Below are 21,874 nucleotides of genomic sequence, written 5' to 3'. Positions count from 1 at the left end.
AGGAGAATCAACTGTCGTTTATTCATTCAACAAATATGCACTGAGCACTTACCATGTGCAGGGTCAGTGTAAATAACCAGAGGCATATTACTAGAGCAGGTGTTCAGGGAAAGCCTTTCCTGAGAAAGTAGCGCTTGAGCAAAGACCTGAAGATGGAAAGGAGAATCATTCAAAGACGCAGGGAAAAGCATTATAGCAGAGGAAACAGCAAGTGCCGAGGTCTGAGGCAGAAAAGGACTTTATGGAAAAGAAACATGCACGGTGTTAGGCAAGGTGCATAACTGCTCCAAGCCTCAGTTTCCTCATCGGTTAATGAGGATAATAAAAATGAAGCCTTTTGCAGAGGGCAGGCGAGACAAAATTCAAGGTGGCCAGAAAATGAGCCCACTTGTCCTGGGTGACAGACTTCTGGTATCACGGTCATTGTGGGGCAGGTGTAAACCTCTACCTCCTTCTCACCTCCCAGCCTTGCACGGCTGTCCTCCCCACTGTCGCCAGCCAGAGCCACCTTATCTCTGGATTATGCCCATGTCTTCTGATTTACCTGAGCTCAGGTATTCCTGGTCACTTCCTCACTGACCTCCCCCATCTCAGCGGCCCTTCACCTTTCTGGTGTCCCCCACACGCGCCTGACGGCCTGTCCTCCCATGTTTGTCCAAAGGGGTGATAGTGGAAGGCAGCATGCTTCCTCCTCATGGAGCAGCTTTACCGGCCCTCCCCTCAGGGTCAGAAACAGGGATGGGATGAGCACCCTGGTTCCAAGGGAAGGCGGCATGTGACTGCCCTTGGGGAGATAAACCACACCGACACTGTGGTCAATCACCCCCTTTCTCAGACAGTTAGCCAGCTCCCCTGCGCTTATGTGGTGGGTTTATTTATTTTCACTCAGCCTCACATGCCACAGGATGGAGTGGGGTGGGAGGAGGGACAGTTACAGCAGAAATACACTCAGAAACTCCCCGGCACCCCCATCTCACTTACAGAAAAAGCCACGGCCCACAGTCCCTGCATGAGCTGCCCCCTCACCTCCCATCCTCACCTCCTCCCTCTCTCCCCCTCGCTCACTCTTGCTTCACCCCAACAGGCCTCCTCCATGTTTCTCCAACTCACAAGGCAGAGTCCTGCCCCAGGGCCTTTGCATGGACTGTTCTCTCTTGCTTAGGCAGTGACATTTCTCCAATACATGCATGACTCCCTCAAGCCTCTGCTCAAATGTCACCTTCTGGGCAAAACGAGGGACCTCACCTCCCTTTTTCAATTACTATAACCCACCCACTGCCTCATCTCCTAAGCCCTCTGCCTCTTTTTTCTCCATGATAGTTACCACCAAGGATTCTACTTTTCTTGTTTATTTATCTGTCTCCCCAGCTAGACTGCTAGCACCACAGACGCAGGAACCACATTGTTTTGTTCACTGCTCTTTCCTGTGCCTTAAACATCATATATGATCAAGAAATATTTGCTAAGTGAGTAAATTAATTTTTTTTAAGTTGGCTCCACACCCAGCATGGAGCCCAATGTGGGGCTTGAACTCACAACCCTGAGATCAAGACCTGAGCTGAGATCAACAGTTGGACACTTAACCAACTGAGCTACCCAGGTGCCCTGAGTAAATGAATTTTTAGAATGAATGAATGAATGAACAGTTGTCATGGTTGAGCCATAAGTTTGGCCCCGAAGCCCCTGGTGACCAAAACAAAAACTGAAATAGGATTAATTACAGTCTCCATGTGGATAAACAATCCAGTTCCCAGAGGAAGGCCCTGTGCCAAGCCACACAGGTATTTCCTCTCACTTAATCTCCATAAGAAGCCTCTGTGGGGTGAGTATATTTGGAATCCCCATTTACAGATAAACAAGGGAGGCCTGATGATATGCATGAGGCCACCCAGCCAGGACGGGATGCTGCCCAGCTCCCAAACCCATCTGCTCACCACTGCACCAACTTCTCCCAAACTGGTCTATTTTAAGAATCACCCAGGTGCTAATAAAAAGTGCATATTCCAAAGCCTCTCTCCTGGAAAGTCTGATTCAGGGGATTTATAACTAAACAAGGACCTCTAGGTGATTCTTCTGATCAAGGAAGTTTGAATAATGGCATTTCATGCAACAGAAAGAGGCTGGTTAAAAGCAAAACTTGAAAACATTTATAGGAACTTTTAAGAGACTATGTCTATGACCTTGAGACATGGAAGGGCTCTTCAACAAGACAAAACAATGTACGAACCATTAAAAAAATTGATAAATTTGGATACATCCCATTTTCCAACTTTTGTTGAAATAAAATACACAAGGAATAAAATGAAAACACAAGTCAGGTGAAAAGTCTGTGATGTTCATATGTGATCTGGAATATATGAAGAGCTCTGAGAAATCAGTAAGAAAAAGGTAAATATCCGGACAGAACAGGCAATTCACAGAAGAGGAAATCCAAGTGGCCAATAGATTTTGGCAAAGATGTTCAACAGAGGAATGTAGGTTAAACCACTTTACACCCTCCAAATAGGCAAAAATCAAATTGCCCATCAAAACCAAGTATTGGCAGAACACAAACTTCCTTTACATGCAAGGAATTGCAAATTGGCAATGCCACTCTGCAGAACATTTTGGCAATATCAAGGTTGAAGACAAGCACCCCCAGCATCCACAGTTCTACTCCTAGGGATACACCATCAGCAAACTGTGGCCAACGGGACACATCTGGCCACACCTGTTTTGGGAAATAAAGTTTTATTAGAACACAGCTACACCCACTCGTTTACACATTGTCTATGGCTGTTTTCATGCTACAAAGACAGGGCAGAGTAGACACAACAGTGTCTGTCTGACCCACAAAGCCAGAAGTATTTATTCTCTGGTCTCATACAAGAAAATCTGTCAACCTCTGCTCTGGATTGATTCTTCTCAAACTTTAATGTGCATGTGGGTCTCCTGGGGATTGCATTAAAATGCAGGTTTGATTCAGCTGTTCTGGGAGGAGCCTGAGAGTCTGCATTTCCAGAGGGCTCCCCGGTGTTGCTGGGCTGCTGGCCTGTGAACCATGAGTTGAGTAGGTAGAAAGGATCCAGGTAACATAGAGTTCAGCCATGATGTGTCTGTGAATCCTTGATAGACAAGGCAGAGAAATGTGTCCTCATCAGCATCTTCAACTCCTTTGATCTCTGCCCCCAGCAATAACCAACCAAGCGGGCAGAAACTTTCACTCAATGTGTATTGTACACACTCTACGTGGGTCAGACATGCCTGAAGCAGGAAGGCAATTTCACACATTCATAACCAAAAAGATCTCACTAGGTGTGAGATCTAGGGTGTTCTAAATGTTTATGCACGTTTCCCCTTGCAAACTCTTCAGTCTGGAGCATCATTTCTCTCATCCAGTTTCTATGTGACACACATGCGAGCTGAAAAATATATCTGTTGAAAAAATATGTATTTGATGAAGAAATGTTTCATATTCAGTTCCAAGAGTCATCATATATAAATAGCACTGACAAAAAAAAAAAAGAGCCAGACCAAAACAAAGGAAAGAATTTTAAAGAATGAGAGGATATTTCCCCTGAAGAGAGTACTACTCTGGGGCTGGGAACATGAGAGCTTTCTAAAAAGGCAAAAAGGGAGGGGAGTTAACATTTGTTGAACACTTGCTATGTATAAAGTGCCATGCACACCATAAATGAGATTTAGTCTTCTCAAACTATCTGAGGGGTGTATGGTGGTCTCTCCTTTGGAGAGGAGGAAACAGAGGCTTCTACCATGCCAGCTACCTTCGAGCAGAGGGAGGGAAGCGGGAGGGGGTTCTGAGCGGCCCCCTGTGGCTAGAACAAGATCAGAGTGGAAGTGTGCAGGAAGCAGGTTTTGACTCTAGAGAAGGAGTGGTGATGAGTTTTAGAGGAAGTGAGTTCTCCATCCCTAGAGGTATTCAAGTAGACTGGATGAGCACCCATCAAGAGACTCTGAGGGTCCCTTCTAATGTGGAAAGTCTATGATTTGCTTTAGGCAGATTCATCTCTGGGCTTTTCCAACTGGGGCTGGAAGTTTAAAGGGGGCCTGAGTGACCCAAGTGTGACCAGCCCCTGCTCTTGTGTCTACAGGACATGAGCGAGCTGGTCCCAGACACCTCAGACCCCAACCAGGTGGCAGTGTCAATAGCAAGCACCAAGTCACCCACATCTCCCCGCAGTGGGGTGCTACACAGCCACCCCAACCTCTTTCTTCCCTCTCCCTTAAGCATTTTTCAATATCCCTCTGGTCAGAGCCAGAACATCATTAAAGGCCTTTGTGCAGGATTAGCCACAGCTGTGTGGCACCTTTGTGTTGGAGGTCAGCTCCTCTGCACCCCCAGTCTCCGTCCTCCTAGCTAGGGGCACTGGCTGGGGAGAAACAGGCCAGAGCCTCTCCCTCCAGGACGCCCTCCTTCCTGCCTCCCCAGGACACTCTTGGGAGACAGGAGTCTCTGAGCCAAAACCAAAAGCATTGGATATCTCCCACCTGTGATGGCCAAGCCTCCCCTGGCTACAGCTGTGACCAGCAGGATGGGAGGCCCAGCCGGGCCCTTGCTCTCTGCTCCTACTGGAAGGCCAAACACTCAGAGCATGGTGGGGGGCGGGGGGGGGGGAGATGACCTTGCCCAGTCCCAGCCTGGAACCAGAACCAAGGAGTGAGCAGGTAGAGAGGGGCCGGGCAGTGATGTGTGGGTTCCCCATGCTGCCCAGTAGGAGCAGTGCTCCTGGCTGGCACACATTTGTGACTGCAATAAACCCAGAGTGACCAAGAACGGCCCAGCTTCAGGGGCTGCTGGGGGGTGTGCCTGAGGCCAAATAACCCAGCTGGCGGGGGCAGCCAGGGCTGAGAGAGTGCATCAGCCCAGAGGAGTGCTCCCCCTTACCCAGTTCTCCGCACAATCAAAATTGGGGGCTTTTCATCCAGAATCTAATAAAAATTTTGATTTTTTTTTTTTTCTAAAAAGTGGTGCCTGAGTGAGAAACTGGGGAGGGAGGGTCTTTGATGAGCTCTGGGGCTCCAGGGTCCCTGGGGGAGCTTCTCTGCAGCGGTCCCTTCTCCTGTCCGCCCGGGAGTGTGTGTGCTGGGCCTGAGACGGCCTCGGGGGCTGTGGGCAGCCAGAGAGAGAGAAGAAATGGACTCCCACCCCCACCCCACTCCCAATATTGCTGACCTGTTCCTGTGGTTCAAGACCCTGACCCAAGACACAGAGGAAGCCATCTGAACTGGGTGAGACTGACTCCCAAATGAGGGGGTAAGCGAGCCCCTTAGGAGAGCCCAAGACACAAGGATTCAGACACCCTGAGACATTGCCTCCTCCTTCAGCAGGACCCTCAGTATATCTATCCCCAAACCCCCACCACTACCTCCAGAATAGTAACTGCAAAGCCAGGAGAGTTTCTTCACACTTGTCACTAAGCTGAGCACAGAAGGAGGTCCAAAGATCATGAGTGGGTGGGCAAGGGAGCAGGTAAATTGTGAAAGTAAATGGGTGAGAGAATGAATGAATGGATGGATGGATGGATGGATGGATGGATGACCAAACGAACAGATGAGCACACGAATGAATGATTAAATGAATAAATGAAGGAAAGAAGGATAGATGGATGAAAGTCAGGGAGGGAGGAAGGAGGGAGAGAAGATGGAAGAAAGGAAGGAAAGGAGGGAGGGAGGAAAAAGGGACTACCCAAAACACATATTTTAGGCAGGATGGGAACCAGGGTATGATCCAAGATGAAACCCCATCCCCTCCTCCCAGAGGCCTGAACACTGAGAAGTGGACCCCTCCAAGGCCTTTGCCCAGCCTGGGAGCTGAGTCAGGGGCAAGCCACTCATCTTCCCCAGACACACCCATGCTCAGTCCCAACACCGCCTTGCGGGCCTGGCCCTGCCCAGGGGAAACCCTCAGAGGGGGCCCCAGCCATTCCCCAACCCTGGAGGTCCTCTGCCCAAGGCTTGGGACTTGATTCGCAGTTTGTGGGGCAGGGAGGGCTGAGTAAGACCCTCAAGATTGTTCCCTGGGACAGGATAGGCCATCCCAGGAGGCAGCTCCATTGGATCAGCAGTGGGTGTCAGCAACACATCTGAGGGCCCAGAGGCCTGGTAACCAGAGGCCATGGGTGACCACAGCCCCCAGAAGGGCCTGAGCTCCGGTCTGGTCCCCCCATGCCCATCCAGGAGGTGACAGCTGAAGAAGGCAGCTGGGAGGGCAGCCTGCAAGGCCATGTCCATTCTCTTGGGGGTGGGGGGAACAGGGTCCTGGGGGCACCTGGGGGAAGCGGCCAGACCAGTCCACTTGTGAGCCACCAGGCAGCCCCGGCATCCTGGAACCCCAGTGTCCAGAGCGCATGGCCTCAAAAGGCAGCCATGGGAGCCAGGGAGGGAGGGGAGTGGCTGGGCCCTAGGGTGGGGGTCTCCAGCCCAGGGGGGCTCCCACAGCAGCGCCTGCAGGGGCAGGGTCCGGGAGCCAGCGACGGAGGGCAGAAGGCCAAAGCGATGCCTGAGTGCCCACAGCTCAGCCCTGAGCAGAGCGTTCTCCTCCAGCAGCGTGGCCAGCCTGCCTTCGAGGGCCACGTCGTTGAGACGCCGCTTCTCCCGGGATCTCTTGGCCGCTTCGTTGTTCTTCCTCCGCTTCTCCCAGTAAACCTTGTCCTTCTTCTCTTCGGGCATGAACTCCCGCTGCCGCCGCACAACTGAGCCCCTGCCCCTCAGGGTCTTGCTGCGACCCTGACATACAACTGGGAGGCCCGAGAGACCCACGTCCATGGCTGCCTGGGGGTCCTAGGGAACAGGAGAGAAGTCTTAGACAGGAGGCAGGAGGCTGACCTGGATGACTGTCTCTCTAATTTATCCTGAGACCCCACCGTCACTGATGGGGGAGGGCACAGGTGGAGTGGGGGCCCCACTGGAAACCAGGATGGAGGCAGAGGGGGGATGTAGTGGAAAGGGAAGCTGGTGGGATGGTTTGGTGCCTGGCGGAGTAGTTGGGGAGGCTGCCAGAGAGGCCACATGGCTGGAAAAGGCTTAAGAACAGATTACAATCTTTATGGAGAGCTAGTAGGGCACCCTATTCTCTGGGAGGATGCAGACTCCTTCCCCCAGGGTTCTTACCACTGAGAAGATCAGCTGACAAGCCAAGGGTTCAGTTCAGTCTGAGTTCCAGGGTAAGATCCTTGGAGATTCAGAGGGAGTTAGAAAGAAGGCTAAACCTAGAAAGAAAGAAAATGTGTCCATGGAGTTAAACTGAGCCAAGTTGGGGTCAGAAAATAAGCCACTATTCATCTGAACTGTGCCAAGGTTGTGTCCCAAGATCTCCTCAACATGTGGCCAGAATTTTGCATCTGCCCATCTGCCCATCCATCCACCTACCCATACATTCATAAGGTGATCTATTCACCTGTCCACTCACTCAACTGTCCATTTATTCATCCCTCTAACCACCTATTCAACCAACTCACCATCTATCCACTCAACTACCCATCCACCATCATATTTGTCCATCCATCCACTCATTCAAACATCCATCTATCCCCCAACCAATTACAGAGTCATCTATACATCTACTGCCCACATGCTCATCCATCTAACTGTCCAGTCACTGATAGATTCATTTTTAAAAATAATATTGTGAAAACCTCAATGAGATATCACCTCACACCAGTCAGAATGGCTAAAATTAACAAGTCAGGAAACGACAGATGTTGGCGGGGATGCGGAGAAAGGGGAACCCTCCTGCACTGTTGGTGGGAATGCAAACTGGTGCAGCCACTCTGGAAAACTGTATGGAGGTTCCTCAAAAAGTTGAAAATAGAGCTACCATATGATCCAGCAATTGCACTACTGGGTATTTACCCCAAAGATACAAAAGTAGGGATCCGAAGGGGTACGTGCACCCCAATGTTTATAGCAGCAATGTCCACAATAGCCAAACTGTGGAAAGAGCCAGGTGTCCATCGACAGATGAATGGATAAAGAAGATGTGGTATATATATACAATGGAATATTATGCAGCCATCAAAAGGAATGAGATCTTGCCATTTGCAATGACGTGGATGGAACTGGAGGGTATTATGTTGAGTGAAATAAGTCAAACAGAGAAAGACATGTATCATATGATCTCACTGATATGAGGAATTCTTAATCGCAGGAAACAAACTGAGTGTTGTTGGAGTGGGGGGTGGGGTGGGAGGGATGGGGGGACTGGGTGATAGACACTGGGGAGTGTATGTGCTCTGGTAAGCGCTGTGAATTGTGCAAGACTGTTGAATCTCAGATCTGTACCTCTGAAACAAATAATGCAATATATGTTAAGAAAAAAAAAAGAAGAAGAAGAAGAAGAAGGTAGCGGGAGGGGAAGAATGAAGCGGGGGAAATCGGAGGGGTAGACGAACCATGAGAGACGATGGACTCTGAAAAACAAACAGGGTTCTAGAGGGGAGGGGGGTGGGAGGATGGGTTAGCCTGGTGGTGGGTATTTAGGAGGGCACATTCTGCATGGAGCACTGGGTGTTGTGCACAAACAATGAATCATGGAACACTTCATCTAAAACTAATGTTGTAATGTAAGGGGATTAACATAAGAATAAAAAAATTAAAAAATAATAATAATAATAATAATAATATTGTGCCTACAGGTAACAAATGAAGAAATAGACAAATTGGGCTCCATAAAAAATCTTAAATTTTGTGCATCAAAAGATACTGCCCTTAAAGTAAAAAGATAACCCACAGAATGGGAGAAAATATTTGCAAATCATATGTCTGGTAAGGGATTAATATCCCAGAACATACAGAGAACTCCTACAACTCAGCAACAAAAAAAAAACAAACAACCCAGTTCCAAAATGGTCACAGAGCTGGAATAGGTCCATAAGCAGACAGGATGGTCAACATCACTGATCATTATGGAAATGCAAATCAAAACTACAATGAGATACCACCTCACATCCATTCAGATGGCTACCATCAGAATAAGACAGAAAATAGCAGGTGTTGGCCGGGAAGTGAAGAAATCAGAACCCTCACACACTGTGGGTGGGAATGTAAAATGGCGCAGCCATTGTGGAAAACAGTATGATGGTTCCCCAAAAAAATTAAAAATAGAATTTCCTATAATCCAGGAATTCCTCTTCTGGGTACATACCCAAGAGAATTGAAAGCAGGGTCTCAAAGAAATATTTGTCCACCTATCTTCATAGCAGCATTATCCATGATAGCCAAGAGGTGGAAGCAACCCAAGTGTCTATTGACAAATGAATAAAGAAGCAAAATAGGGTCCATACATACAATGGAATATTATTTAGCCTTAAAAAGGAAGGCCATTCTGACACCTGCTATAACATGGATGGACCTTGAGGACATTGGTTCAGTGAAATAAGCCAGACAGAAAAAGACAAGTGCTGTAGGATGACTTCTTGGGGTAGTCCAAGTCGTAAAGACAGAAAGTAGAATGGTGGGTGCCAGGGGTTGAGGGGAGAGGAAAATGGAGAGTTATGATTTAATGATTTAATGAGTATAGAATTTCCAGCTTACAAGTATATGGTAGTGATGGCTGCACAAAAATGAGAATGTATTTAAAATCCCTAACTGTATACTTAAAAATGGTTAAGACAGTAAATGTTATTATGTATCTTTTACCATAATAAAAAAATTTTTAATAATTATACTAATGTAACTTTACTGAGAGCCAGGCACCTTGCCGTCCATATATTCGCTCAATGGTCTCACTCCCTCCACCCTCAACTTGTCCATTCCTTCAACTATCCAATAAGTATCCCCACCCTGTGTCATCCAGCCTTTCACAAATACACTCATTCATCTGTATATTCATCCATGGGTCCATCCATCTACCCAACCACCAAAAATCAACCCATGAGAATTTGCCATGTACCTAGTTTTGAAGAACCAGAACGTGAAGAACAGGGGTGGGAAAAAGAACCAAAATCATAAGATTCCAAGCTCCTAGGGTTGGGAGCTGGAAAAGATGCCCAGGGTCCCAGGGATACTCCAAGAATGGGGAACACCTCCTTAGCCTCAGCACAGTTTCTCGTATTGGTTTTCCTGAAAATTCTAATGCAAGATCTGGGCTCTCTCAACGTCCTGAGTTCCCTGAACCTAGGATGTCCTCACCTTCTGTGACCCTGCTACAAAACAGGTGGAGAAAAAAAGAGAAACCCCAGAGCAAGTCATGGGGATTCTGCCTGAGAGTCACAATAGGCTCCAAGAAAGAGTAGACATCAGGAGCTGGCATCCTTGTTCAGAAAACCTATGGCTAACCTTCACGAGGGCAGGTATATATCTTTGTCTACCACTGTATCTCTGGAGCCAAGCATTGTGCTTGCAGACGCTAGGTGGTAAATAAACATTGCTGAGTGAATGAATGGACGAACAAACAAATGAATGAAAACAGAACTTTGTTCGCAGAAAATATTCTCAAAAACTAATGATGTATTGTATGGTGACTAACATAACATAATAAAATTAAAAAAAAAAAAAGAAGAAAATATTCGGCCCTCCCAAAATAAGACGAAATCAGAGAGGGAGGCAAACCATAAGAGACTCTGAACTACAGGAAACAAACTGAGGGTTGTTGGAGGGGAAGTGGGTGGGGAGATGGGGTAACTGGGTGATGGACATTAAGGAGGGCACTTGACATAATGAGCACGGGGTGTTATATGCAACTGAGGAATCACTAAACTCTACCTCTGAAATGAAAAAAAGAAAGAAGGAAAGGAAAGGAAAGAAACAAAGGAGGGAGGGAGGGAGGGAGGGAGGAAGGAAGGAAAGAAGGAAAGGAAAGGAAAGAAACAAAGGAGGGAGGGAGGGAGGGAGGGAGGGAGGAAGGAAGGAAGGAAGGAAGGAAGGAAGGAAGGAAGGAAGGAAGGAAGGAAATTTTTGGCCCTCCTTTTAACTGCCGATCAAAAACCATTAAGCCTACTTGCATTTCCCTTTTTGCTTTGGCCACCAAGAAAGTTAGCACTCAGTTTCAAGATAAACTGTAATAGCTGATTGGAAAAGCCGTTTTTCTTCTCCAATGTTATTATTTTAATTTAGTCTTTTGCTCTGTGCTAACAGCACTTGGCATTAGGGTCTGTGACTGCATTAGATCATTCAGATCACGTATAAAAGAGGATCGAGGCATAAACCATCAAAAAACAACGTTCCTCAGAACTCTGACCATGATTCTAAGTCCACATTTCCCAAAGTATGTTGTCAGGAACCCCAGTGCCAAGGGTTCTCTGCTAAAAGAAAAAATATATATAATGCATTTGAGAAATACTGTGTATCTTATTCCCTATGTAAGAATCATTAAAGGTTCTGAGAAGCCCTACCAAACACACACACACACATATTTAACCTTTGATTTAAAGGTTCTCATATTTTTTGCCCACAAAATATTTACTTTACAAAATACCTTGGGATGGATATTTATTCATTCATTCATACAACACAGTGCCAGGTCCTACAGTGGTTACTGGGGCAATAGAGGAAAATCAAACAGCCTCCTGCCTTCACAAAGCCCACAGTCTCATGGCAAAGGTGAGTGAGATGGTCTGTTGTCTGCCCAAGTCACACAGTAAGTTAGTGGCAGAACAAGGATTTGAACCCAGTCAGTCTAATGTGTGGGTCCGTTCTGCTTACAGCTCTAAGGGGCTGCTATGTCTGGCAATCATGGCTGGGCTTGGAGAAAAAAGCCTTGTGGGGCTCTGCGGTCCCCTGAGTGGCCAAGAAGTCCTAGTCATCAGAGGGACCCCTGTGCCAATGCTTCGGACCCCCTCTGAGAATTCCTGATTCCTGGAGGGACTCCAGCACCAAGACCCAAGACCCCCTCTGAAGCCCAACAGGCATCTGGGGCCACCTGCCCACCTGCTGGTGCTTGTTGCAGCGGGAGGCCGCCCCACACTGGCCCACATCATATGGGCTAGAGAAGCATCTGCAGTCTGTGGACCCTGATCCACAGGAGCCAGGTGGGGAGCCCTGGGTTTGCACCTGCCTGCTGCTCACACCTGGGCTTTGCTCCTGGCAGCCAGACCAACTAACACACCTTTGTTCAGGAGGCCAAGTTCACTGACCCCTTCCAGACGCCTGAGGCCATCACACCTTCTAGCAGGAGTGTATCGTCCTGCTTACAGAGAATAAAACTGAGGCTCAGGAGCTTACATGGCTGGCCTGGGGATACTCAGCAATTTCACAAATAACCCATCCTTTCCTCCCAACACGGTGAGGGCCACCACCAATCTAGACCCAGAGCCACTACTAACACCCCGGCATCCTCCTCTCCTGGCCCCACTCACCCCACCTCCCACCAATGCCCCAACCACATGTGCACGTGCCCCCTCTGTGCTCCCCACAGCCCTGGCTGCAGCTCAGGCATCTCCTAGCCCACCTGGCCCCCACCCACCTCCACCACGGTCCCTCCAAACCCACCAGCAGCCCAGAGGAATCTTTTCAAAACCCTACTTATCCTCAGCTTGGAAACCTCTGGGGTGTGCTTATGAAAGTGCGAGTATCTTAGACTCCTGGAAACAGTGCTCACGTGCACCTCAGTTCACCCCCTCTCCACCCCCGGGGTCAGGGGGTAAACGGAGGAAGACACTGCATGAATGTCTTTTGGAGTGAACCAATGAATGTATGAGTGAGTATTTGAATAAATTAATGAGGGGCGCCTGGGTGGCTCAGTTGGTTAAGTGACTGCCTTCGGCTTAGGTCATGATCCCGGAGTCCTGGGATTGAGTCCCACATCGGGCTCCCGGCTCAGCGGGGAGCCTGCTTCTCCCTCTGACCCTATCCCCTCTCATGCTGTTTCTCTCTCTCTCTTTCTCAAACAAATAAATAAATAAAATCTTTTAAAAAATTAATTAATTAATGAGTAAAATGCAAGTGAATGAATGAGTAAGCAGAGGAAGTAATGCTCGAGGGTCAGGGACCCTGAGAGTACGGTACAGTAAGCCTGAATGAATACTCTCTCCTCACTAAAGGGCTGGGCCTGAGCCTTCCACTGAGCCCCAACCAAGACAAGCCCCTAGACAGGCTCTCAGAGTCCCTTGTCCCACCAGGCACAGCATCCTCCTGCCACCCACCTGGCCCCATTCAGGGGGCCTCAGATGGTGTCCTGACCACCATTCCAACTTCGAGGATGCTGGCAAGAGACCAAGTGTTGATGTGCACCAGTGTGGGAGCATCTGCAGTCTGTGGACCCTGATCCACAGGAGCCAGGTGGGGAGCATCCGAAGGCACCATCCTGGCTCAGGGAGAGAGGTCAGAAGAGAAGGGCAGGCTTAGAGACAACTGGACCAGGGGCCAGATGAGCTAGAAAGGAAGGGGATGAAGCACAGGGGTCCTCTAAAACCAAGTCAAAACCAGCAGATGGCCAAAGAAGACAGTGAGGACTGGCGGTCAGGTAGAGGGACAGGGGGCTCTTGTACCGAGCCAGTGAAGTAGATGAGGGCTAGTCTCACTGTGAAGCTCCCTTCCTGAGTCCCCCCTCCCTGTGGCTTGGCCTGAGCCCCCCCTAACCACCACCCCCACCTCCACAGGAACCCAAAGGGAGATGGGGCAGTAGATAACTTAGCTGCCTGAATTTATTTAGAGAAGACACAGTGAGGGCTGGGCTGAGCCTTCCTGTGGTCGCCGAGGAAGCATTCAGTGGAAAGTAGTGAGTCAGGGGCACTCCTGTGCAAAAGCCCGCAGCATCAGCAAATAAGGAAACAGGAAAAGGGTCTCCCCCAGAGACGTCCCCGGCCAGTACCACCCCAGCCCCATCAGCCTCCACAGCCTCCCTGACCCGTGGTCACCAAAGCTCTGCTTGGTTTTCTGGAGTGACGGGGAGCTCATTCACTGCAAGTCAAGCCACTGCCAGGCCGCGTGAGCTCTCACGATCAAGGTTTTCCAGGAATGGAGCTAATACCAACCTTCACCAGACCTTTTCCTATTAGAATTCATCCTCTCTGCTCATGAAAAACTCCTCCTCCCTTTGGCCCCTAAATGCTCTGGGAATTTGATGGGTTGACGCTCACATCCCCCCAGCCCCTACTCCGGTCTGCTTTCCTCAAAGGAAAGCAGCTATGCTTGTTGAGTACCTACTATGTGCCAGGCACAAACAGTGTCTCACTTTGCACTGACCACCACTCAGAGAACAAAGTTCGGTCGTCACCCTCATTTGACAGATGAAAAAACGGAGGCTCTGAGAAGTCAAGTGACTGACCTGCCTGAGTCAGCATGGCCAAGAATGCAGGTGCGATGAGCTCCGGAGCTCATGCCTTTCTAACACACCAGGTTAAACCTTCCTGGCTTTCCCTACTCCTTCCACTGAAGACACAGGTTTGAGTTCATTTAGCACCTCTGACGGGTGGAGATCAGTGTCCACAGAGGGAAAAAGGATCCGGAAGCCACACAGCTAACAAGGGGACAGGGCTGAGATGAGCACCCACGCTGCTGGGATGATGCAATGGATGGACAGAGTTAAGACCTTAAGCCTGCTTGAACTGGGTTCAAATCCTCCTTCCTAAATAAGTGTGTTTGGGCAGGTCACATCACCTCTATGAGCTTCCAAGGCCTCCTCTAAAATGAGGATAACAGTAGTACCTACTTCATTGGCTATGTAAAGAATAAATGAGATCCTGGGTGTTAAAAGCCGGTACATAATAATAGTAAATGATCCACATGGCTCCTTTTTATTTGTTGTTGTTGGTGGTAGTGGTGGTGGTATTAGAAGCCTCTTCCACTAGGGCTTCTGCTGAGCTGCTCCCATCATTATTTATGTTGAAAATACCTGTGAGAAAATCTATAAAGAACTCATCAAACTCAACACCCAAAGAACAAAGAATCCAATCAAGAAATGGGCAGAAGACATGAACAGACATTTTTCCAAAGAAGACATCCAAATGGCCAACAGACACATGAAAAAGTGCTCAATATCGCTCGGCATCAGGGAAATCCAAATCAAAACCTCAATGAGATACCACCTCACACCAGTCAGAATGGCTAAAATTAACAAGTCAGGAAATGACAGATGTTGGCAGGGATGCAGAGAAAGGGGAACCCTCCTACACTGCTGGTGGGAATGCAAGCTGGTGCAGCCCCTCTGGAAAACAACATGGAGGTTCCTCAAAAAGCTGAAAATAGAGCTACCATACAACCCAGCAATTGCACTACTGGGTATTTACCCCAAAGATACAAATGTAAGGATCCGAAGGGGTACGTGCACCCCAATGTTTATAGCAGCAATGTCCACAATAGCCAAACTGTGGAAAGAGCCAAGATGTCCATCGACAGATGAATGAATAAAGAAGATGTGGTATATATATACAATGGAATATTATGCAGCCATCAAAAGGAATGAGATCTTGCCATTTGCAACGACGTGGATGGAACTGGAGGGTATTGTGTTGAGCAAAATAAGTCAAACAGAGAAAGACATGTATCATATGATCTCACTGATATGAGGAATTCTTAATCACAGGAAACAAACTGAGGGTTGCTGGAGTGGGGGGTGGGGTGGGAGGGATGGGGTGACTGGGTGATAGACACTGGGGAGGGTATGTGCTCTGGTAAGCGCTGTGAATTGTGCAAGCTGTTGAATCTCAGATCTGTACCTCTGAAACAAATAATGCAATATATGTTAAGAAAAAAAAAAGAAGAAGAAGAAGGTAGCGGGAGGGGAAGAATGAAGCGGGGGAAATCGGAGGGGTAGACGAACCATGAGAGACGATGGACTCTGAAAAACAAACAGGGTTCTAGAGGGGAGGGGGGCGGGAGGATGGGTTAGCCTGGTGGTGGGTATTGAGGAGGGCACATTCTGCATGGAGCACTGGGTGTTATGCACAAACAATGAATCATGGAACACTACATCAGAAACTAATGATGTAATGTATGGGGATTAACATAAGAATAAAAAAAAAAAGAAAATACCTGTGAGAACCCTCAGAGACCACTCAACACACTGTATCAGTTTACAGATAACAAAACTGGACTTCCTTTCAACATGGCGGACCAAGTACACACTGAGACCTTCCCATTCCTCCCCAAACACTTAGAAATGACAGGAAAATACTAACTTGAATGAGGAACCAAAGAAGAAGTGCCCTATGACAAGGGTGTGCCCACCCATGTGCATACAGGGCTTCCCTCCCCTGATTGGTCAGGTGGGACAATGGATATGGAGAAATGGCCAGCGTTCTCCTCCAAAATTAGAATTAAATTAAACAGAATCTGAATGTTAAGGAAAGGAGTTAACTGAGTAAAACAGAGAAATAGCCAATACTGGCCACAAGATGCTGGACAGATGACTTAACATCTCTGAGCCTCAGATTCCTCAACTATAAAATGGGCTCGAGGCGGGGCGCCTGGGTGGCTCAGTCGTTAAGCGTCTGCCTTCGGCTCAGGTCATGATCCCAGGGTCCTGGGATCGAGCCCCACATCGGGCTCCCTGCTCGGCGGGAAGCCTGCTTCTCCCTCTCCCACTCCCCCTGCTTGTGTTTCCTCTCTCACTGTCTCTCTCTCTCTGTCAAATAAAGAAATAAAATCTTAAAAAAATAAAATAAAATAAAATAAAATGGGCTTGAGGGTCCATGTCACATGCAGATGTTTTGAGAATTAAAGAGAAAGTTGTACATACAAGACACCTGGCATATCCAGGGGGTCTCACGTGGAACACCTCCCTGGAGCTCACTAACACTTTTTTTTGAGCCCATAGAAACCCCAGATGAGGACAAAGCTACAGTCACTGGGCCACAAACAGAGGAGAGAAATTTAAAACTTTGAAAGGACAAAAAAAAAAGGTGAGAAAAAAAGATGAATCAAAGGAGAGAGGGTAGGCTGACTTACAAATCCCCCACCTACGTGGTCAGAGGGCAGCCTACAAGCTTTCCCTTTGCTCCGTGCTACGAGGGGAACCAAAAATGACCACAAAGTCTCCAGTGGGTGTAAGCCTTCTTAATACAAGCAAGAGATGACATTTGTGTGGCCAATGCACATCTGGAAAAATTGTTCACCCCACTTCCCTAACAAGAGAAATACTCATTTGTTTTCGTCTATGTAATGAAATACCAGTTTTTTCCTGGCTGAAATTGGCAAAGATTTCAAAAAAATAAAACCCAGTGCTGGCAAGGATGCGGTGAGATGGGCACTTGTGTACCTAGAAGCGAAGGTGTAAACTGCTTCCTGGCAAAGCAATTAAGCAATATGAAATAAAGTTGGACTCACACCCTGTTTGAGGAATGAGGATATCACTTCTCTCCCACCTGGATCACTATTCAAGCCATCTCCCTATTCTGGTCTCAGGAGCCCCAGTATCCTTCCTCAAACACACATTCCAGCCACTTAGAACCTCTTTTATTTCCTAAAGAGGTGTTCTCTCACCTCCACATGCTGTCCCTTCTGTCTTACATATTCTTCCTCTTCTCTCACCTCTTCCCCAGCCAAATCTTACTCATCCTTCAGGACTGAGTATAGATGTTACCTCTTACAGCAAGCCCACAAAACTGACCACTCTCAGCTAGGCCAGGAGCTTCTTCTGGGCTTCCAGCATCCTGTGGGTTTCCACCATCACCACAGTGATCACTCTGGGTCTGTGCCCTCCCTGTCCACAGATCTCCAGAATAGGTACTTGATAAATAACAGGAGTGAAATATTTGAAAAAAGGGTGTGCTCTGTGTGGTCCCAGAAGGTTGAGCCAGGACCACAGATTAGGGCATAGAGATGCAAGTTGGAGTCAGAGTCTGAAATTTTCTAGGGGCACCTGGGTGGCTTAGTTGGTTGGGTGTCCAACCCAAGTCATGATCTTGGGGTCATGAGATTGAGCTCCACGTCAGTCTCCACACTGAGCATGGAGCCTGCTTAGGCTTTTCTCTCTCCTCTCTCTCTCTCTCTCTCACTCATCTTCTCCTGCCCCCCCCTACTCACGAGCTCTCTTGCTCTCTCTCTCAGAATAATAATAATAATGAATTTTCTAGAAATTCCAGCTCACTAACCCAGCAGAAGCTGCCTCCAGAGGTAATGAGCTGCCCATCACAGGAGGTGTGCAAGCAGGTGGTTGGAAACCACTTCTCTTGCTCTGACTTCTCCACTTCTCCCTGCCCAGACTCAGGGGCCCAGGGATGAAGAAGATGCCCTCCTCCCCAAATTGTTCCACGTGGCTTTCCTCTGACTCAGAAGACTGCCCAGGGAGGTCTATGGACCCACAGAGGCTATTCCCATGGAGCTGATACAGCCCAGCCCATTCCTCAGAAAGGCCACAGAGTCCCAAGAGGCTACACTCTCACGGGGTTTGGGGAGACTGATGGAGCCTTGGGGCCCTCTCACTCTGAGAAAACCCCTGCCTCATAAAAGCCCCAGTGAAACTAACCTCTAAAACCGAGAACCCTCTGTGGGAACTCAGATTTCAAGGGGAAAATGCAAGGCACTCTGGGACTGTGGCAGGCCCCACCCCTCCCCATGGCCCCCTCCCGGGGCCCATGGAGAGGAAGCAGTTGGTACCTCTGTGCCCAACCCACAAGCCCAGCTAGAGTCCCAGATCCAGGACCAGACTGATAGGCAGGAAGCGGGTGGGGCAGCGACAGGGTGTCTGCCGTCCGTGCTGTGATAATGACATACTGCATGACCTTAGACAGGGGCCAGCTGCTCTCTGAACCTCAGTCTTTCCACTGTCAAATGGGTACAAGATTGGTGCCTGGGTTGGTAAGTAACCTAGGTACGTGCTTAGTCCCAAAACATAGTAGGTGTTTTGTTCTTGAACTCCCTGAGCTTCAGGGAGGTCCCGGGGGCTCATGAGGTCTGATCCAATGGCAGGACGGTGTCCCCCATGAGCATCAGCTCAATGGAAATCGACCTCCTGAAACTGACCAGGAACAAAATTCATCTCGGGGACTTTAAGTCCTCGGCTCCTGGCCACAAAGATCCCTCAGGCTCCACCTCCCCCTCTATGCAGCCCAAACCAAAACAATCCCCAAAATGAGAAGAGGCCCCCTAACCAGGCTGGGGTGGTGTCGCCAGGAAGGAGTGAGGACATCTGGCCCCAATCACCACCCAGACCCCAAGGGTAACAGTTCAGAGGTGCCCCCTGTCCAGTCAAGTCCAGGACCCAGACAGCCCCTGCTCCCAGTCAGGCCCTGGGTCTCTCTTCTGGGCATCTGAGTGCCCCCAAAGGTGTCTGGACACCATCCACCCACACATCTCGTCAATCCTGCTCCAAGCCTCACGGCTGTGACTCCTTGCAACTCATTCTGCTCTAGCCACATGGGGTCTCTCTCTGCGCTCCCAGCACTCCAGGCATGGTCCTGCCTCCCGGCCTTTGCACACGCTGTTCCCACCTCCTGGAATGCTGTTCCTCCAGATACTCACATACAGTCGCTCCCTCACCATCTCCAGGTCCCTCTCTGTGTCCCGGTGCCAAGAACAGCACCTGGCACACAGTAGGTGCTTAATAGCTATTTGTTGAGTGAATGAATGAATGTGAACAATGACAATTCTCACAACTTCCCTGAGAGGCAGTTTCGCCCCCTTTTGCCACAGAGGCTCAGGGAGGTCACAGAGCTGACCACACAGCTGGTCACAGGTGGGCTTGGAACCTGGGCAGCTGGACCCCAGAGCCTACCCTCTGGAGACCCAAGATACAGCCAGGGGTGTAGCAGGTCCCAAAGGCACCTTGACACCAGGACGCAGCTCCTGGCTCTGGATTCAGTGCCCAGGGAGCCCCAGGGCCTCAGGCTCCTTTCTGTGAAATGGGCCCAGGGCACTGAGAAAGAGCTTCCGGCTCTGGGGAGCTCTGCCGTCCACCCCAAGAGTGACTGTCCCTCCTCCATCCCCCGGAACTGCACTCAAAGCAACATCCCACTTTGCCTGCCCCCACCCCATGCCTGGAATACACCATGGTTCCCGGAGATAGGCAGGGCCTGGACACCCACTGGCCCCATCCAAGCCCCTTCTGGGTGCCCAGCTCTGCCCATGCTAAGCACATTACAGACACTATCTGCCAGAGGGATCTTTCACCACACAGATTATGCCGCTTTCCAGCCCCAAACCCTCAGGAGATCAAGACCACGCTCTTTGCCCGACCCATGGAGCCCCTGCACAGTCCACAGGGGACTGGCCCCCTCTGTGCCCCAACCACTGGGATTCACCACAGGACCCTTGTACCTACAGTCCTGCTGTTTGGACCATCTTCCTCCCCTCCCCTGGGTTCCTCATTCTCATCCTCTGATTGTAACTTCTCCGAGAAGTCCTCCCGAACTTCCCAGGTGCCCCTACTCTGCGCCTACTGAACATCAGGTGTTTCACCTTCTTAGCATTTATTATCCAAGTAATTTTACATTCACTTGTGTAACTTACGAACATCTCTCACAGAAAGACCTGTGTTTCTCCTCCCCAGTATATCCCCGCTCCAGGGCCTGGCATGCAGTAGATGCTCGATAAATACTTGAATGAATGATTGTGCTGGATCCCATATCACAGGTGAGGAGACTGAGGCTAGCTCCCGACCCCTCCTCTGCACAGCCTGCCCCCCCACCTCCCCCAGGCAGCCTCCTACCTCACCTCCAGCTCTAGGGCAGTGGTTCGGACGTTTGTCAATGTTCGGGGACACATTTGGTTGTCATGACAAGGGGAGAGGGTTACTGGCATCTAGGGGGTAGATCCCAGGAATGCTGCTCAACACCCTCCAGTGTCCAGGACAAAGGGTTATCCAGCATGTAGTGGAGAAACCCTGCTTTAGGAGAAGTGCCCATATCCTAACCTGACTGATAAAGACCGGCTAAGCCGGGGCCATGCAGTCAGAATCAGTGGGAGCTGTGACAGGAGATCCCAGCATAAATTTCACCTGGACCCAGCTGCCCCTGTTTCAGTTGTTTAAAAAAAAAAAAAAGACACCATCAAAAGACACTAATCACAGAGCAAAAAAGCAACCGACAGAATGGAAGAAAATATCTGCAAATCATAGATCTGATAAGGGATTAATATCCAGAATACATAGAGAATACCTACAATTCAGCAATAACGACCAAAAAAAAAAAAACCTCAATTAAAAATTGAGCAAAGAGGGGCACCTGGGTGGCTCAGTCGGTTAAGCGGCTGCCTTCAGCTCAGATCATGATCCCAGGGTCCTGGGATCCAGCCCCGCATCGGGCTCCCTGCTCAGCAGAGAGCCTGCTTCTCCCTCTCCCTCTGCTTGCCGCTCTGCCTACTTGTGCTCTCTGTCTCTCTGTCAAATAAATAAATAAAAAATATCTTAAAAAAAAAATTGAGCAAAGGGCTTGAACAGACATGTCTCCAAAGAAGATACCTGATTGGCCAATAAGCTCATGACAAGAGGTTCAATATCACTCAGCATTCTGGAGGACCAGTCCATGCTCCAGACATGGCCACTTGCAGTGTTTCCTTCTTTTTTTCCAGTTTTTTTTACTTTGGTAAAATACACATAACATAAAATTGCCATCCTAACCATTTTTAGTAATACGGCTCAGTGGTATTAAATACATCCATAATGTGCAACTGTCTCCAGCATCCGTCTCCAGAACAGTGCAGGTTTGGACTGTGTGGGTCCACTCACACGCGGGTTCCTTCATAAACACCCTCCAGGCCTGTCAATGCACTTTCTCTTCCTTATGATTTCCTTAACAACACTGTCTTCTCTCTGGCTGACCTCACTGTAAGAACACAGTGATCCATGTAACACACAACATAGGCATGCATCAACTGTTCTCGTCATCACGAAGGCTGCTGGTCAACAGCAGGCTGATGGTAGGTTTTGGAGAGCCAAACGGGGTATGTGGATTTTCGACTCGCGGGGGCTGACACCACAATTCCCATGTTCATGTGTCAACGGTACAATGAGATACAGTCTCACGCACATGGGGACGCTACTATCAAAAAAAGAAAAACA

At 48.9% G+C, this 21,874-nt stretch overlaps 1 protein-coding gene across 2 annotated transcripts; it reads right to left on the bottom strand.

Annotated features, from left to right (window-relative positions):
• Positions 1-1,451: 1,451 nt before the first annotated feature.
• Positions 1,452-21,340, bottom strand: NFILZ (NFIL3 like basic leucine zipper). Of its 2 annotated transcripts, XM_054504989.1 has the most exons (3): positions 21,039-21,340; positions 7,111-7,208; positions 1,452-6,780 (listed from the first exon to the last, which is right to left on the bottom strand). In XM_054504989.1, exon 3 carries the CDS (start codon positions 6,763-6,765, stop codon positions 5,905-5,907), a length of 861 nt encoding a protein of 286 aa, XP_054360964.1. In that variant the 5' UTR covers positions 6,766-6,780; positions 7,111-7,208; positions 21,039-21,340; the 3' UTR covers positions 1,452-5,904. The 2 variants fall into 2 exon arrangements, with proteins under 2 accessions (XP_054360964.1, XP_045719132.1); XM_045863176.3 differs by lacking the exon at positions 21,039-21,340 and having other exon boundaries at positions 7,111-7,813.
• Positions 21,341-21,874: the final 534 nt, after the last annotated feature.

Source organism: Mirounga angustirostris, unplaced genomic scaffold (assembly GCF_029215605.1).
Source record: "Mirounga angustirostris isolate CCGP_5_RB_7025 unplaced genomic scaffold, mMirAng1.0.hap1 SCAF_1, whole genome shotgun sequence".
NCBI lineage: Eukaryota > Metazoa > Chordata > Mammalia > Carnivora > Phocidae > Mirounga > Mirounga angustirostris.
The sequence above is the reverse complement of the archived record's forward strand: the minus strand, read 5'-3'. Positions and strand labels throughout refer to the sequence as shown.

Coding starts and splice junctions, on each gene's coding strand:
- NFILZ (XM_054504989.1), bottom strand. CDS start 6,765: ATGGACGTGGGTCTCTCGGGCCTCCCAGTTGTATGTCAGGGTCGCAGC.